The 19,664-nt window shown below is 40.4% G+C and overlaps 1 protein-coding gene and 1 non-coding gene across 4 annotated transcripts in view; one reads left to right on the top strand and one right to left on the bottom strand.

Moving 5' to 3' along the window:
• Window positions 1-19,664, bottom strand: part of ubr3 (ubiquitin protein ligase E3 component n-recognin 3) — a 181,337-nt gene that overhangs the window by 152,418 nt on the left and 9,255 nt on the right. For all 3 annotated transcript variants that reach the window (XM_055638004.1, XM_055638005.1, XM_055638006.1), the window contains exons 2-5: window positions 10,804-10,943; window positions 5,520-5,687; window positions 4,508-4,651; window positions 1,006-1,046 (exon numbers count right to left, since the gene is read on the bottom strand). In XM_055638004.1, coding sequence (XP_055493979.1) covers window positions 1,006-1,046; window positions 4,508-4,651; window positions 5,520-5,687; window positions 10,804-10,943 — 493 coding nt within the window. The remainder of the gene's footprint in view (window positions 1-1,005; window positions 1,047-4,507; window positions 4,652-5,519; window positions 5,688-10,803; window positions 10,944-19,664) is intronic.
• Window positions 16,292-16,397, top strand: LOC129699182 (U6 spliceosomal RNA). Its single transcript, XR_008723795.1, has one exon. It is a non-coding gene; the product is annotated as a U6 spliceosomal RNA (small nuclear RNA).

The raw sequence follows: 19,664 nt of genomic DNA, 5'->3' as shown, positions 1-19,664 counted from the left end.
TTTGCTATGGTTATAGGTTATCTTGTGAAAGATAAAGTTTAAGATCAAAAAGAACAATAATGTTTCTTCCAAACCTTAAAGGCAATGAAAAAAAACTATGGCTTAATAAAATTAAAATGTTTTTCCTTTAATTAGTGTTTGAGTTTGTATTTCACAGTTCCAATCATTTATAATTAGATCCGTTGGTTGGTAGAAATCAAGTAAAATTCAGTACATATGGGATTTTGGTTGTTTTCTCCAATCCTGTATATTTTAATCACAAAATTTAAAATGATTGACTTCCATCAGTTGATTGAATCTCCAAATTGAAAGACTGTGTTTCTATCTGTTATAAATTGTTTCACATATTCTCAGACGAGTCTTAATTTTTTTTAGAAAGATCGCATTTTATATGAAATGGCAAACAATGAGCCTGTCCAATCAAATAGATATCAAGATCCAATGACATTATTTAGATAGTACGCTTAAGAAAACATCCTCCCCCAACCAATCTATATACTTGCAAATATCCCCTCCAAGTTTCAGAACATAATGACTTGGAAATGAATACGTACTGTTCCATCATTCATGCTGGGTCTGTTAACCCTTACTCACAGCATTGTGGGAATATCTTCACAAGAAGGATTACAGTGATTCTCAAAGGTGGTTCAGGACATGCAATATATGCTGGCCTTCACAGTGATATCAACGTCCCATATATACAATTTAAAAATAAACATTTATTCATTTGCTGCTGGTGGGATCTTTCTTTGCACATATTGTTTGTTAAGCAACCTGTCAGTACACTCAAAATCATATAAAGTACTTCAAGACAAATAAAAATACTATGTTCCTACCACAATGCTTTTCATTTTCACATTGTGATTTACAAATGCAAATCATTTTTGCCACCATATATTATACATTAACATACGTAGAGGTTGTCGAGCCTGAATTTGAACATGGGTCATATAAATGGAAAGTGACCAATGCCACCCCTATTTTTTTTAATATATTTAAACTCACCTCGTCAGAAGAGTCCATCTGCCCTGCTCCTGTTGTAGCACCTTTATGGAGAAAAATATAGTGGAAATTTTGCTTTATTGGTTGATGAAACAAGATGGGGAAATCTTTAGCGTATTTCAGCACTCTTGAAGACGGCGTGCTTTTACAAATCAAGAAAAGTGTTTCGTGGAGAGACAGAGACAGCAGATGCTGGAGTGTGCAGCAAACAAAAGCTGTTGGAGGAAATCAGCAGGTTGAAGCATCCATGAAGGCAAAGGGAGACCCTGCATCAGGATTGTAAGTGGAAATGGGAGAAAATTCAGCCACGTGGAGAGGGGCAGGTGTGGAGTTTGGAGACAACTGGATGATATAGAGATAAAGAGAGGGAAATGAAGATGGAGCCAGGTAGGTGGGTTGGGGTAAAGGCAGAGGCTGGAACATGATAAGTCTTTGCAAGGGTTGTAACGTAATAAGTAAGGAGGGTGAGAAGTGGAACCACCCAATGGAGGGATGATGGGCAGATTGCACTTGCTAGGGGAGGAAAGAACCAGTGGGTCAGAAGAAGTAAAGGAGCTCAGGGAATGTGTTACTTGAAATTGCTAAATTCAATGTTCAAGAGTATTAAACTACTTGTACTATTAAATAGAAGAGAACCAACAGAAGTCAGCCATAGTGATTCTAAAAGCCTATGCTTATGCCTTAGAGCAGAAATTTGATATTCAAACAGTTTACCATCAAGTGTCACCTTTGTTCATTAAGTGTGTGTGCACTGTATGTTTAAGCGAGTAGCTTCATTTCTTATTAAACTTTGGGCTACTGCAAACAAATATACTTGAATATATAGGCCAATGACTCAGTCATTAGCAATACTGCTTTTGTCTCAGAAAGCCATGGATTCAAGGGCTGTCGGGAGTTTCAGACCCATCAAACTAGGCTGATAGTTTCACGCGGTGCCAAAGAAACAGTACTGCAATCTTGGATGTGGTCTCAGATCAGATTCAGGTTAGTTTACTGTCATACGCAGTATGGTATAATGAAATTCCTTGTTCGCATGAATCTCAGACAATAAGGAAAAATAAAACAAGTACAAAAACAGAATGGTGCAAGAATGTAGCTCAAAATAATATTAAAGAACAATAACAGAAAAACAAACTGAGGTAGAGTTAAACGTAAGAGCATGTGACAGCATTTCCTGGAATGGGGTGTGTAAAAGGTGACTGGTTCGGGAGTTGGCCAGCAGTGGGGGAGAAGACGTGGACTCAAGCAAACGCAGATGTTGGAATAACGTGTAGAACACAAAGTGATTGAGTAACACAGCAGACCAGGCAGCTTCTCTGGAGGACTCGGATATTTTAGGTTAGTTTATCATTATTACTATCCCCGCTCATCACCAAAGTCGCGGGTCTTGGAGTCAGCACTCATCTCTGCTACTGGACCTCGACTTCCTGACCGGCAGACCCTAATCAGCGAGGATAGGGGACAAATCATCCTCTACTATAATCCTCAATGTAATCCTGGTGTACTGCAAAGATGCGTTCTCGGCCCCCTTCTTTACTCCTTGTACACCCACGACCATGGAGTTATGTACAAACCAATTCAATGTACTGATTCGCAGACGACACCACCAATGTTGACCCGATATCAAATAATGAGACGGAGTACAGGAAAGAGATTGAGAACCTCGTGTCCTGGTGTCGAGTCAACAACCTTTCTCTCAATGTCAGCAAGACAAAGGAGATAGAGATAGACTTCAGGAAGTGAAGTGGTACACATACCCCTGTTTGCATTGACGGAGCCGAAGTAGAGATGGTTAAAAACGTCAAATTCTTAGGAGTAAATATCGGCAACAACTTCTCCTGGACCACCCATATTGAAGCAATGGCCAAGAAATCACACCAATGCCTCTACGTTTTAATGAAAGTTTTTTATCGGGATGATTCACAGCATAGTTCAGGAACAGCTACATCCAAGACCGCAAGAAATTGCAAAGAATTGTGGACGTAGCACAGTCCGTCACACAAACCAACCTCCCTTTGTTTTATACTTCACGCTGTCTCGACAAGGCCAGCAGCATTTTAAGGATGAGTCGCACCCTGGCCACTCCCTCTTCTCCCATCGGGTAAAAGGTACGGAAGTGTGAAAACACACACCTCCAGATTCAGGGACAGTTTCTTCCCAGCTATTAGCAGGCAACTGAACCATCCTGTCATAACTGCAGAGCAGTCCTGAACTACCATCTACCTCATTGGATACCCTCAGACTATCTTTGATTGGACATTACTTGCTTTATCTTGTACTAAACGTTATTCATGCTATTCCCTTTATCATGTATCCGTACACTGTGAATGGCTCGATTGTAATCATGAATTATCTTTCCATTGACTGGTTAACATGCACCAAAAGCTTTTTTTTTTTTATTTTTTTTTTTTTTTTTTTTTATTTTTTTTTTTTATATTTTATTTTATTAGAATTAAGCACAGTCATATGGCACCAAAGTGCCTAATATATATTTTCATAATACATTTTATGTACAACTTCTTTTTTTTTTTTTGTTACATTGAAAAAAGCTTTTCACTGTACCTCGGTACACATGACAAAAAATAAACTATCGTCACGTGTATGAAGTAAAGTGAAAAGCTTTTTGTTGTGTGCTATTCAGTCAGCGAAGACTATACGATTACTTTCAAGCTACCCACAATGTACAGATACAGAATAAAGGATATAATGTTTAGTACAAGATAAAGTCCAGTCAATTCCAATTAAAGATAGTTCGAAGGTCTCCGATGAGCTAGATGGAAGGTCAGGACCGCTCTCTAGTGACAGTTGAATTATAGATAAAAGTTAATATGCACATTATTTTCCCAAGTTAGAGAAGGTTAACACTGGAGGACATGGATTTTAGGTGAAAGGGGAAACATTTAAAAGGGACCTGAGGGGCACGTTTTCACTAACAGTTTGATGGGTATATGGAACGAGCTGCCTAAGGAAGATGTAGAGGCAACTACAATGCCAACATTGAAAAGACATTTAGACAGGTACATGGATAGAAACGGTTTTTAGAGGGATATGGACCAAATGCAAGAAAAGGGGACTATCTCAGGTAAACAACTGGATGGGTTCAGCCAAATGACATGGATGGGATCAGCCAAATTCCCGTTTCCAGGCTGTATAGGCTCCATGACTCTATAATTTCCTTATACTCAATATCAAAACATAATATGGACACTATGTCCAAGACAAAACATTTACAAACAAGATTTAAAGTCCTACAAATTCTTGATCACTTGAGACAACACAATTAAATCAAACAGGTTTATACATAACTAAGTCATTTTTAGAAGCAATTGTAGATTGTGCAGTTAATCTGTAATATTACATCTTACATTAAGCTGATAGTACACTTTAACAAACATAAACTTAAGATTCCAGAAAATAAAGGACGCGCTTATATTTGACAAATTCCTACCAAACAGGATCATCTTGTGGTACAATACATTATGAAACTTTCAAACATGTTACTTACCCAAAATAGTCACATTACTTGCACCTGCCATTTGATCCAGCACAGATGTCACAGACCGTTCCTCAGATGAAACTAGTCCAGAACCTTTTAATGCTGCGAGATACTTGTCATAATTTTTCTTTGCAAATGTCTTTTCTCCATTGCCTTAACAGAGAGACAAAATAGGGACTTTTCAGCCAACTAAAAGTTTAACAGCATTTTAAAAGTATTTCAAGAAACTCACTCTGAAGGCTTACCACGATCCAAAAGAATATAAAGTGCTGGAGCAACTCAGCAGGTCAGGCAGCACCTCTGGAGAACATGAATGAGTCGAGACCCTTCTTCAGACTGATGGTAGAGAGGGGAGGAGAAAAGAATGCCTCCTGCTGAGTTACTCCAACACGGTTTCCTTTTTTGTGTATTAACCAGCATCTGCAGTTCTTTATTTTTACATTACCACCATCCAATATAGTAATAACACAGTGGGCATAATTTATCCATGCAAGATGCATTTAAAATAGCTGCTCAGTCAACATTCAATAAAACTCCATTTGATTGTTTGGACATTCAGTAAATGCTTTTCTTGAACATGCGAAGGTCTAGCTTTTACTTTCTAAATTATAGTGCGTTTTCAATAACTCAATCACATGACTAAAAGTCAGCCAATCAGCATGCTTTAATAACTAATGAGTTTTGAGTAAATCAAAATTCTTCTTATCCATTCTTCCAACAAAATCACACCTCACAGATAATTTGGAGCATATTCCTACAATGTACAAACAGTCCATACTTAAATCATTTAAGCATGCGTCAAAATTTCCAAAGAGCCAACTTTAGCAGCGTTACCTCTAACTAAATACTACATTCTTACTCACCACGCACTCATTAGTGATTTAATAACATTTCAAAAAATGCAGGTCAATGTCTATTTGAGATTTGCCATTACAAATGCAAAGAACTGTAAATGCCCTAAAGTCAATTGGAATTTTAAAAACACTCATTATTTTCAGATTATTTAATAAAGCAGACTTACAAAAGTCACCAGTGCTTAGATCTTTATATATCTGGTGATTACCCAGAACTCTTGTCAGGATAGATCGCATTGCCCCTCCCATTTTGGTGAGATCTTCTAAAAGAGAAATGAGGGGTTCCATCTGTTGAAGTGTTTTTTGGAGGTCTCTCTCAGTTGATGGATCAGAAACTGTAGAAATATGCATAAAGAAGATATTTTGAAATAAATCAATACACGTGTCATGGCATAGCCATAAAAAAACAAGCAACTTGACCATCATGGCTAATGCAAAAGCGATGCAGTAAAGCTTCGATAATCAAGCATCCTTGGGACTTTAATGATGTCAGAACACCAGATTTTCCACTCTATTGGAGATTATTAATTTCAAAGGACAACATTTTTTCTTTTTTTTTTTACATGTTACATGAGAGTATAATTCATTTTCTAGTGAACCCAATGAATTTAAAGAGACAGGAAAAAAGCAAATTCCCCAGAACCGGGCTGACGCCGAGAACGTACTCACATTGCTAAGTCCTGGTGTCAAGACCTCAACTTCAACCCTAGCCACACTTCCACATGGCTCATTGACTAGACCTCAGACTCAGTTTGATACAGGCGTGTACATACCCCCTGCACTAGGACACCCAGTTTAGTTTCTGGAATATCGAGCAAGATAGATGCTGGACCATCAGGATTTCAAAAAAACTGATGCCAAACTTCAGGATTATCACAGTTTTAATATAAATCAAAAAGTGCATGTTTCCAATGCATGTTACTGGAAGCATCACTACTGTTTGAAAAAGCAAGCGTTTGCAAATTATTCACTTTCAATGTTCAGTCAGCACCCTGCCTTTTGATATTCCTCCTCCCTTCCAAACTCTCCACCCCTCCCCTCTTCTCTGTGCTCCATGCAAATGTGCACCCATTTCTCCCACTACCCAACCCCTCTATCACCTTCCCAACATCTATGTCCCTTCCTCATAATGTTTCACTCCTCTCTCCTTATTTTACAGCCTTTTATCTTCTTTTCATCTCTGGCCTTTGTCCACCCATCTGTCAATAAAAAAAACCTCTTACCTGCATCCACCTTTTGCCAGGCTTTGTCCCACCCCAACCTCTTTTCCAGCTTTCTCTCCCCACTAGAATTAATCTGAAGAAGGGTCCTGACACATCAACATCATTTATCCATGCCTTCCAATGATGATGCCTGGCCCAGAGTTACTCCAGCACTTTTGTTTTGCAGTTAAGAAGGCTAGCTTATTTCTTTTTCCTCCCAAGTCAATGAATATATAAGTAGCTGCAGTATATAACAGAGATTAACAAATTCATAACAGAGCAATGTTTGTGACTCCAACACGGTACATTGAACCATATGTGATTTTAGTCCATATAGCTGTAAACACCCTTGTTAACCCTATGTTAAGCAAAACGAGGAAAAAATACATTGATGAACCTTTCCTTCACAGACATCATTATGTTGCTGTATTATTTTAAAAATCATACCCAAAATATTTCACCATGAGTTATTATCCTATATATATATATATATATATATCAGGAGGTTACAACAAAGAAAAAAGTGGCAAACTCATCTTACCAGGTGCTTCCCTTTAGACAACACTCATAAGGATGATCAATTAATTTCATATTACAATAAATACCCGTCAAATTATTTCCTGATAATTCCTGAGATCCAGGGGTCCGTTGGCTACAAACCACAAGGGATTCTTGGATTGGCAACCACAAATCCTGACGATACATAAAGGCCAAGGTCCAACAAAACACCTGTGATCTAAAGAACAAATCGTTGGTGAAAAAAGTGTTGGAGATCCTACAACTTGCTTGGTCAAGATTGTCTAAAGCCCACATACCCAAGGGCCCTCCCTGCTGAGAGCCAACAACAGAGGAAAGGTTATCAAGAATAGAAGCCGTCTCAATGACCTCTATTAAATCATCCACTGGAAAGACCATTTAAAAAAGATTCAAAACAAGCCTCTTTTCATAATGTTTTCGATCCCATCCCACACATTACCACATGGGTCAGTATTGCTCGTTGAAAAGACCCCGTGTCAAAATAATATCAGCAAGGACTCAGAGGCAGATGGTATACATGGAACTGCACAAACAAATTTACAGACTCATCAACTATGTTTGGGAAAAGAAGAACATACCTGGACCTCAGAGACACCACAATGATGACCATTTTCAAGGATGAAAATAAATCACATTTTGGTAATGACAGAGGATTTCCTACTTTCTGCCACAAGGAAATTAATTGCAATATTTCCATTCAGCTGCATCCATTTGTTGCCCAAAGAGATGCTCCATTGTCAAATTCCAATAGCCACAACGGGGCAGAGGTGAATTGGACAGTACCCTAGCTTATGGAAGGACCATTCGGAAGCCTGATAACAGAGGGGAAGAAGCTGTTCCCGAATCTGGTGGTGCGCACTTTCAAGCTTCTGTACCTTATGCCTAACAGGAGCAGGGAGAAGAGGAATGACTGGTGTGAAATAGTTATTTGATTATGTTGGCTGCTTTCCCAAGGAAAAGTGGTGTCGATGGAGCCAACATTGGGGAGTCTGGTCTGTGTGATGGACTGAGCAACTTCTACAACTCTGCAATTTCTAAAAGTGAGTTGAGGGCAATGTACTAGGTAGCAACCTGCTGAAATTTTCAGAAGTCCTTCAGTAAGTGCAACAAATGATACTCGTGCCAAGGTTCAAAGTGGGTAAAGTCTAAGGCAAAGTTGGGAGAATTGAGCGAAAGATGGATTCAGCACTTTGCACTGGTGATAAATGAGAACCAGTGAGTCCATCCATAAAACAAAGGCACAACAGGCTTGATCTTCACTATGTGACAACTCCAAGAAAAATGCAGAGAGTAGCAACAACCCCAATACCTGGCCATTTTTGGGTTCACAAAAGTTATTTTATGTTGTTGATCATCAAGGAATGAGAAGAATCTTCAAATTTGGCTGCTCTTAGAAATTTATTTACACTATATACCCGCTACATGATAGCATGCTTGCTGTAATTGCACTCAAATGATGTACCACAAATACAACTGGGCATTGTGGGGTAAAGCAAGAGTATGCCAATATCTCCAATACCTTTCCCAAGCTTCATCACCACAATATTAAATTGAGCTTTGAACAAAGTTCCCACGGAAGTGGAGCTAATCAGCAAAATGGAATGGAAACTGTTTGAACTATGTTGCCTCCACTTAGGAACCAAACCCACGCCAGCCTTAGTAATTCATAGAATTATAGAGCACAGAAACAGGTCCTTTGGCCCAACTGTCCCATGGCAACCAAAATGCCTTCTTAAACTAGTTCAATTTCCCTGCATTTTATCCAAAGCTCTAAGCCTTTCCTATTCATGAACCTGTCAAGGACACTTATACATGCTAACTATTGGAGGCTGAGCTCCAAGTCATCTTTGACCCATTCACCAAAATATAAAAGAAAATTACTCACACTAAATATCTGCAAAACAATCGTCCTGTACCAATTTGACCTCATGTACAACAACCACACACATCCCACACCAAATGACAATAAAAGTCCACAACAAACTCTGGAAAATATGGATTACTTTGTATGAACTAAAATAAAAAATGTATACTCTCCACGACAGAGTACTCCATAGGTTCAGCATCTTGTAAAGAAAAAAACTTTTCCTCATCCAAATTCTAAACGGCCCACCCCTCAATCTCAAGCTATATCCCTTAGCCTTCTTCATGCATCCTCTCTGCATTTTGCCTATCAAGCCTTTTAATAATTTTTCAAATTTCATTGAGATGTCCTCTCATTTTCCCCAAGTCAAGAGAATAAAGTTTTAGTCTACTTAATCTTTCCTAATTAAAAAAAATCTGCCATTCCTGGAGCCAGTCAAGTAAATCTTTGCTGCATTCTCACAATGACAAGCAGATCCTTTCTTGGGTCAGGAGACCAAAACTACACAATACTTAGGTGTGATCTCACCAATGCCTGTTCAATAGTAATGAGATTTCCTTGGTCTGGTAATCAATTGCACTCAGGCTGACATATCATTTATGCTCTTGAATGCTTGCTACATCCATTTGTTAACTTTTTGCACATCCTTTGAACATCAGCACTACCCTACTTCTTACCATTTAATAAATACCTCACAATATTCCACATACAGTGCCCTCCATAATGTTTGGGACAAAGACCCGTCATTTATTTATTTGCCTCTGTACTCCACAATTTGAGATTTGTAATAGAAAAAAAAAAATCACACGTGGTTAAAGTGCACACTGTCAGATTTTAATAAAAGCCATTTTTATACATTTGGTTTCACCATGTAGAAATTACAGCTGTGTTTATACATAGTCCCCCCCCCATTTCAGGGCACCACAATGTTTGGGACACAGCAATGTCATGTAAATGAAAGTTTAGTATGTTAGGATATTATGTTTAGCATGTTTAGCTGATGTTCAAAGGATGTGCAAAAAGTTAACAATTGGATGTTTAGTATTTTGTTGCATATCCTTTGCAAGCAATGACTGCTCGAAGCCTGTGATTCATGGACATCACCAGTTGCTGGGTGTCTTCTCTGATGATGCTCTGCCAGGCCTGTGTTGCAGTCATCTTTAGCTTATGCTTGTTTTGGGGACTAGTCCCCTTCCGTTTTCTCTTCAGCATATAAAATGCATGCTCAATTGGGTTCAGATCGGGTGATTGACTTGGGCACTCAAGAATTGACCATTTTATAGCTTTGAAAGACTCCTTTGTTGCTTCAGCATTACGTTTGGGATCATTGTCTTGCTGTAGAATGAACCGCCGGCCAATTAGTTTTAAGGCATTTGTTTGAACTTGAGCAGATAGGATGTGTCTATACACTTCAGAATTCATTATGCTACTACCATCAGCAGTTGTATCTATCTATCTTAAGTAAGAGTGTGTGTGTGTGTGTGTGTGTGTGTGTGTGTGTGTGTGTGTGTGTGTGTGTGTGTGTGTGTGTGTGTGTGTGTGTGTGTGTGTGTGTGTGTGTGTGATCATACTGCTCTGTTCCCACTTTACCTCTCTGACTGCACTGCAGTTCCTTTCCTTATTCCCCTAACTGAAGTAATTGAATATATTTTGCATTGTTTACTACATTTCCAAGCTGTATGTAATCTGCACAGTCATGTCTTACAACAGTCATTAATACACAGTCCATCCTATCCAGATCATATGACTTTTCTATTTTCAGTGTTGTCAACCTTATGAATATATATACACTATTTTTGTCCTAATGCAGAAAACAGAGGCACATGTATAATAAGACACGGGCCTTACCTGGTTCACTATAGCCATCCCGCAAATGCTGAACAAGACGAAGAATAACTCGAGGGAGTATATGTTCTGACATCATCATCAACTCATTAGGAACAGAAGGAATTCTGGAACTTGATGTGGATCGATGCCTTTTACAAAACCTGCAAAAAATTCCAAAATATTGTTGGTTTGTAAGGTGAGAAATGTATGCGTACATTTAAAATTTCCAAAGCTGCAAAAATATTCCTCCAAAATCTTTTGAATATTTTTCTGAAGTCTTCCTATGTTTTTGAAGGGTATCAATAAATAACACTACTTTTCTTCTCAAAGGATAAGAAATAGGAATAGAAAATCGTACACCCTTGACCACACAATAATTTCATGGCTGATCACATCTTCACCTCAGCTCCATTCTCCCCTTTGTTCCTCATAATGCTTGAATTCCTGACAGACCAAACATCTCTCTGCTGTGATCTTGAATATATTCCTTGAATCAACTTCCACAACACTTCAGGTCAAAGAATTCAAAAGATTTGCGAATTTCTGAAAACAAAAATTCCTCCTGCTTTGCCTTAAATTCATTTTCAAAAGGTGAAATATTTTGGCTGTTAAAAGCCCATGCCAAGAAAACAGACATACAGTCTGAATGCGAGTACAATTTTGGACTCAATACATGATTGAAATTTCTGGATTAGAAAGAAAGAATAGCACTTCTGCACGGAGGGACTGAAACATTCCCTTGGGAGTTCTTTAGGCTGACATTTATCAAAATCTGGAAAATGTTCTAATTATTTCATTTCTATTGCCTTGATAGAAATTCCATTTTAATAAAACGAGCAAATCACAAAACCAGCAGTGGAGCTAGGCAGCATCTATGGAGAGAATGGACAGAGTAAGTTTCGGGTCAGAACATTTCTGCAGAGTAATTGGAGTAGGGGGAATAAAACTCCTCCACATCCCCTCCTGACTGATTGAGTGAGTCTTTTGAAGAAGGCCATGTATATTGGTTGGTGCTGTTCTCAACTTGTTTCTTTAAATTATTACGCAGTGTAAGAGATCCCCCGCATGGACCATTGCAAACTTCCAGCAAATGCCAAGCATTAAACTTAAAGGTTGCAGAACAAATTAGCTTTATAAGCACCTTTTTTGCACACTTTTGCTAAAATGTGCAAATAAAGAGACATTAATTGCATTAGCAAAAGTGTTATATTAAAGACGCACATTTATGACTAACAGCAGAAGAACATGAGATTTTTGATTTCCTTCTTACCATTTGGTTGATATTTAAAAAGACTGATAATTGATGAAAGCAGGTTCAATAAAAAATTACCAATGAAATTCAGTATATACAGTGCACTCCTTAATGCTTGGGACAAAGCCCCATCAGTTATTTATTTGCCTCTGTACTCCACAATTTGAAATTTATAATAGAAAAAAATCACATGTGGTTAAAGTGCATATTGTCAGATTTTAATAAGTTCCATTTTTATACAATTTGGTTTCACCATGTAGAAATTACAACAGTCCCCCCCCCCATTTCATAAATGGGGGGGACAAATTACATAGTCCCCACCATTTTAGGGCACCATAATGTTTGGGACACAGCAATGTCATGTAAATTAAAGTAGTCTTTCACTGGCTTTCGACACTGACTGAGACATTGTTCCTGTTTTAGTGCTTTTAATGTCTTTTAATTTTTTACTGTTTTTATAGTCCTGTCGTCTTACTGGTTTTAGTAGTTTGTAATAACTTTTTGTTGATTTCCCATGTACAGCACTCTGTGGTAACTGATGTTGTCTAAAAGCGCTTTATAAATAAAGTTATTATTATTATTATTATTAGTCATGTTTAGTATTTTGTTGCATATTCTTTGCATGCAATGACTGCTTGAAGTCTGCGATTCATGGGCATCACCAGTTGCTGGGTGTCTTCTCTGGTGATGTTCTGCCAGGCCTGTATTACAGCCATCTTTAGCTTATGCTTGTTTTGGGGGCTAGTCCCCCTCAATTTTCTCTTCAGCATGGCTTGAAATTAACGGTTTCCCGGGTGCCAATGACCATCTAAAGTCTCAATCTAAAAGCCGTGCCATTTTGCCCGGCTTGGCAAACACCATTCATTCAACTCTGAGCAGGCCCCCCTTTCTCTCTCTCTCTCTCTCTCTCTCTCTCTCTCTCTGTCACTCTCAATCTCCGCCCGCCATCCGTATCCGTGTCCGGGCTCTCCGTCCGCTCCTCATCCGTCGGCACGGCCGGCCACCTTGCACACAGCCACGGCATGCGCATCCTCCCCCTGCACGTGCGCACTGCCATGGCCTGCACACCCTCTCCCTGCACATACGCACAACCGCGGCCAGCATATCATTGGCCACCCTGCACATGTGCACTGCCATGGCAACTGGTCGGCGCCGGGCACTTTCTCTCTCCCTTTGCATTGTGGGAGATCTGGCCGCCATTGCTGTCCGGTTGCCGCCTCGCCGCGACTGCGGAAAACCAACGCAGAATCACTCCCTGAATCTGGAGTAACTCCCTGGAGTAACTCTTGCTTCTTGGTTTCCTGGTCTTCCAAAAATATTCCAAATGGAATTTAAACTGGAGTGGACCCTCCACCAGCAAACTCAGAAAAATAACATACTATTGCACTTTATCTGTTTATTTATTGTGTATATATATATATATGGTCTAGGGTATATAGACACACTTAACATTTATCTCCTGTTCTGTATTATGTTTACATATTCTGTTGTGCTGCAGCAAGCAAGAATTTAATTGTCTTATCTGGGACACATGACAATAAAACTCACTTGACTTGGACTTAAGCAAAAATGGGTTCTTGAGGGAAAAAAATAGCTACCTTAAATTTAGTCTGGTTGGGTATCTATGATCGGGTGAAGACTATTCCATGCTTTAATTGTGCGGGGGAACTCCATGGAGCAGCCAGCATCTCTGGATAGAAGAGATTGAGTGATGTTTCAGGTAGAGACCCTTCTTTAGATTTCCTTTAGTGTTTTTTGTTTAATTTAAAGACACAGCGTGGAAACAGGCCCTTCGGCCACCGAGTCTACGCCGGCCACCCGTTCACTAGTTCTATCCCACACATTAGCGACGTAAGTCAAGAGTCAAGAGTGTTTTATTCTCTCACGTCCCAGTTAGAACAATGAAATCCTTACTTGCAGCAGCACAACAAAATATGTAAACATAGTACTCTGTAAACAATGTTATAAACGAGAAAACAAAACATAGTATATTTATATATGAACATATAACTATATATATACTAGACCAAGTGCAGACCCGTTGGGTCTGCTCCCCCAACCCAATATTCCACCATGCACCCGTCTCCTCCAATGGAACTGAAGCCGTTCTGAAAAGTAAGATTCCAGCACTGCCCTGCCTCTTTAAAAAAAAAATCCCTGCCTGCTGCAGCAGTGAAAAGTTCAGACAGACAGACAGACAGACAGACAGACAGACAGACAGACAGACAGACGAACCAGATGCAGGTAGGTAGGATATGGGTAAACAGGGCAACTTGGTTGCCATAAGCAAGTTCAGCCGAAGGCCCTGTTTGCTTGCAGCATAACTCTAAAACTTTAAATCCTATTGTTGATAATTTCAATTGATGAGCATTCAATACACAGCTCCATTCAGATTAGAAAGAGGGGAAAGAGTCGGGAGGGAGAGTGGAGGGGAAAACATACAGAAGAGGGGGAGATGGCGGAGGGAGGTGGAGAGGGGTAGCAGGTTTCTGATGGAAGAGGGACAGAGGGATAGGGGAAGGGGGGGCGGGGGGAAGAGGGAAGGGGGTGGGGTAGAGAGAGTGAAGGGGGTTGGGGAGAGAGGGATGGGTGTGGAGAGGGAGAGGGGTGAGGAGAGGTAAACATAGAAACATAAGATTCTATAAGATCACCCCTCAATCTTCTAAATTCTAGGGTGAGGAAGTACAAGCCGAGTTTATCCAGTCTTTCTTAGATATGAAAGTCCTGCCATCCCAGGAGGTCAGTCTATGGTGAACCGTCTCTGTACTCCCTCTATGGCAATAATGTCTTTGGGCATTGTGACATCACACGATGACACGGTCACCAGGGGCTGGGGCTGGTGCAAAGGCATATGTAAATGGATCCATCCCGATTGGACATCTGCGAGCATTGGGCATTGTGACATCACACGACGGGAACGAATCAAAAGGCAGGAAGGGATCCGTTCTGCAGGCGGACTGATTTGAGTTTTATATATGATATGATATTGTGTGTGTGTGTGTGTGTGTGTGTGTGTGTGTGTGTGTGTGTGTGTGTGTGTGTGTGTGTGTGTGTGTGTGTGTGTGTGTGAGTGTGTGAGTGTGAGAGAGTGTGTGTGTGTGTGTGTGTGTGTGTGTTTGGTTATAATATATACACACACACACACAATTTCCCTCCTTGGATTAATAAGGTTCTATCATATAGTATTGTGTGCGTAGGAAGGAAATGCAGATGCTGGTTTAAACCGAAGATAGACACAAAAAGCTGGAGTAACTCAACAGGTCAGACAGAATCTCTGGACAAAAGGAAAATATTATGTTTTGGATTGGGTCTGAAAAAGGTTCCTGCACTCCTTTGGAATGTGGAAGGAAACAAGAGCGCCCGGAGAAAACCCATGCGATCAAAGGGAAAAGGAGCAAACTTCATATAGACAGCACCCGGGATTCAGGAAGGAATACTTAAAATTGGAGAAGCCACTTCATACCGCTGGAGGAGGCCCCCCAGGACATATGAGGTGCGGATTTGTGGTGGGCCTCACTCTGGCCATGGAGGAGGCCCAGGACAGAAAGGTCGGATTTGGAATCGGGGGGAGGTGAAGAGGGAGTTGAAGTGCTGAGCCACCGGGAGATCAGGTTAGTTATTGCGAATTTAGTGGAGGTGTTGTGCAAAGCGATCGCCAAGCCTGCGCTTGGTCTCACCGAGGTTGATTATACGCTGATCTGTCCACAAGACCTTTTTCCAGAACTGTGGTTACTCTTTTAAGTACTTCTTGGCAAACTGTAACCTGGCCATCCTATTTTTGCAGCTAACTAGTGGTTTACAACTTGCAGAATAGCCTCTGTATTTCTGTTCATGAAGTCTTCTGCGGACAGTGGTCATTGACAAATCCACACCTAACTGCTCAAGTGTGTTTCTGATCTGTCAGGTATTTGGAGATTTTTCTTTACTATAGAGAGAATTCTTCTGTCATCAGCTGTGGAGGTCTTCCTTGCCAGTCCCTTTGCGATTAGTAAGATCACCAGTGCTCTCTTTCTTCTTAATGATGTTCCAAACAGTTGGTTTTGGGAAGCCTAAGGTTCGGCTAATGTCTCTAACAGTTTTATTCTTGTTTCTCAGTCTCATAATGGCTTCTTTGACTTTCATTGGCATAACTTTGGTCCTCATGTTGATAAACAGCAATAAAAGTTTCCAAATGTGATGGAAAGACTGGAGGAAAGACTAGGTGCTGAGAGCTCTCTTATACCTGCATTAAGGAGGTATTTAAACACACCTGAGCAAGTGCTCGCTTCAGCAGCACATATACTAAAATTGGAACGATACAGAGAAGATTAGCATGGCCCCGCGCAAGGATGACACGCAAATTCGTGAAGCGTTCCATATTTTTTAATTAAAAAAAAAAACAAAAAAAACACACACCTGAGCATTTACAAACACATATGAGGCCATGTGTCCCAAACATAATGGTGCCCTCAAATGGGGGGGGGGGACTATGTACAAACACTGCTGTAATTTCTACATGGTGAAACCAAAATGTATAAAAATGGTCTTTAATATGGCCTTTAATAAAATCTAACAATGTGCACCACGTGTGATGTACAAATCTCAAATTGTGGAGCAAAGAGGCAAATAAATAAATGATGGATCTTTGTCCCAAACATTATGGAGGGCACTGTTAATCTACGAAATGACAGGCAAAGGTATTGGTGGTGGGTCGAGGGAAGGAGCATGGAATAAAAAGAAAAGAGCAGTATTTACTTTTGAAATAGTAATCCTCAAATTTCCAGTAAACCCGTTTAGTCAAGAGAACAGCAGCAACTCACACCCAGGTGTGCAAATAGGTTGTGGGAAATATCACCCTGGTGAGTGAACTGGGGGGGGGGGGGGGGTTGAGGAGTCTGCTTCCCACGCCCAGTGAGTGAGCAGAAATGGGGGAAGGGGCGGAGTGGGTGGTGCATGGGAACTAAGACCCAGTGTGCAGACCATTGGATACTGGATTAGCTGAATCTTACTGTAATTGGGATGCTGTTCATGGAACCAGCATAATCATAATGGGTTGAATGTCGTAGCGTTCTTTACGATTGACAGCACTGTGAGAAATGGAAATATTTAATTATACAACAGCAATTAATAAGAAGACCATTAAGTGATCTTCCCAAAGGTGTATTTTGTCATTTCAGGCCAGTAATAGTTTAACAATAACCATTACTTGAGACATATAGATCTTCTATAAATGATAAGCCCAATAGACTACGCTTGGCCATACATTCGAGCATTTAAATGTTTTGCTCATGCAGATGCCAGCGATTACTTCTAGAAGCAAGCCTTTATTGAAAGATATAAATGGGAAAACATTCTTAAATTGTCAAGATATGGCATCGTACAGAATCCAATGGCTGAAGAGAAAGTCCAACTGCTGTATTCAGCTTAAATGAACACATCGCATCCCCTCAGCAAACTCTTGATTTCAGAATGCAATAATACACAAGCATTCCTCACTTTCATCAAGCTCCCATACCATTCTTCCCAGCAATTTGTGTCATTCCAATCTTTAATTTGTCAATTGTCATGCTCAATATTCTCTTTGATTTAGCACTCACATAAGCATATAATTTACCCCTATAATGCAGTGTTTTATTTTAAGAACATAAGACAGGAGTGGACCATATTACCGATCTAATCATTTGCCCCATCCACTTTCCCGTCTCATCCCCATTACCCTCAATTCTCTTTAAGACAAATAATCTATAGGCATATTAGATATACTGTACAATTAATACTACCCTCAATGATCTCCAGAGTCATACATGGTTCTGTAGCAATTCTTTGTTTAAGTTCTTACCCCAACATAAAACTTCAATATGTAGATAAGGCTGACAGATCTATGCAGGGAACATTGAATAGCTGTGGGTACTATCTTTCTGATGGGTTATCAAACCAAGGATCCATCTGCTTCCATGGCACAAATTAAAAGAATTCCAAAATCTCAATGCAAGTCTCAAATAACAAAACAGAAACAGATTACCTGATGTCTTTCCTCACCTGCATGAACTGATTGCTCAGTTTCTTTGCTGATTTCTAATCAACGCAATGAACTGAGTGTAGAGAGATCTGCAGACTGTGTAACCACCTACTTTTTAAGCTTAAAATTGCCAACTATTGCCAAGCCTTCATTCATATTTTTATTACCTCTGAACTTGACATTTTGAAAGCTTTCATCATTCATAGGTTTACATTTATGCACTGCAACCTTTTCTAATGTGGCACTTTTGCTTCCGGTTACCAAATAACCCAGAAGCTGATCGATTTTTTTACAAAATGGATCCTGCACACAAGCAATGACCATTTCTATCCACCTATCCTAACACTCAATGACATTGCCATTGTTGAGAGAATCACAATGGCACAGCTACATTCTCTCTGTGATCATGTAGATTTAACGCAGTTAGAAATCGGTAGATACCAATGTGGGCATCAAGGAGATGTAGCTGAAAGAGGATCGGAGCCTAGAGATGAATATCCAAGGTTACACATACTATCAAAAAGACAGGCAGGTGGGCAGAGTGGGTGGGTGACTCTACTAGCAAGGAATGAAATTCAGTACCTGACAATGAACGACTTAGGGTCAGAAGATATACGGGTCAGAACATAGTAAAAATATATAAGAGTCCGTATGAGTAGAGCTAAGAAACTGCAAGAGTAAAGATGCCCCTCATGGGAGTTATATACAAGGCTCCGAACAATAGCTAGGATGTAGTGTACAAATTACATCAGGAGATAAAAGCGGCATGTAAGAAAGGCAATGTTGCAGTGTTCATGGGGGAGTTCAATATGCAGGTAGACTGGAAAAATCAGGTTGGTATTGGATCCAAAGAGAAGGAATTTGTCCAGTGCCATCTGTAGAGATGACTTCATAGAGCAGCTTGTAGTCGAGCCAACCAGGGAATAGGCCATCTTACTTACAGAGTACACCTCTGCTGCGCAGGACAAGATGATTTTTCCCATCGATGAAAAATAAAATAGTTATTAGTGTTTAAAAAATGTTGAGATTCTCTCTCCTGAAGGTCACGCCCCTTCCGGAGGGACTATAAAACCCGGAAGTGCCTCAGTCTCTGCAAGATGGGGGGAGCGAGTGGGTCTCGTCTCTCAGTCTGAGCTGTGAATAACACTGAACACATGTATACTAAACTGTGGGTACACAAAAAAGCTGGAGAAACTCAGCGGGTGCAGCAGCATCTATGGAGCGAAGGAAATAGGCAACGTTTCGGGCCGAAACCCTTCTTCAGACTGATCAGGGGCGGGGACAAGAAAGGAAAAAGGAGGAGGAGCCCGAAGGCTGGGGGATGGGAGGAGACAGCAGGGGGACTGAGGAAGGGGAGGAGACAGCAAGGACTAACAAAATTGGGAGAATTCGATGTTCATGCCCCCAGGATGCAGACTCCCCAAACAGAATATGAGGTGCTGTTCCTCCAATTTCCGGTGCTGCTCGCTGTGGCCATGGAGGAGACCCAGGACAGAGAGGTCGGAGAAGGAGTGGGAGGAGGAGTTGAAGTGCTGAGCCACCGGGAGGTCAGCTTGGTTATTGCGGACCGAGCGGAGGTGTTCGGCGAAACGATCGCCCAACCTCCGCTTAGTCTCACCGATATAGATCTGC

This window comes from Leucoraja erinacea, chromosome 7 (genome assembly GCF_028641065.1).
Source record: "Leucoraja erinacea ecotype New England chromosome 7, Leri_hhj_1, whole genome shotgun sequence".
NCBI lineage: Eukaryota > Metazoa > Chordata > Chondrichthyes > Rajiformes > Rajidae > Leucoraja > Leucoraja erinaceus.
Note: the sequence above shows the minus strand (reverse complement) of the source record. Positions and strands in the feature narration are given on the sequence as shown.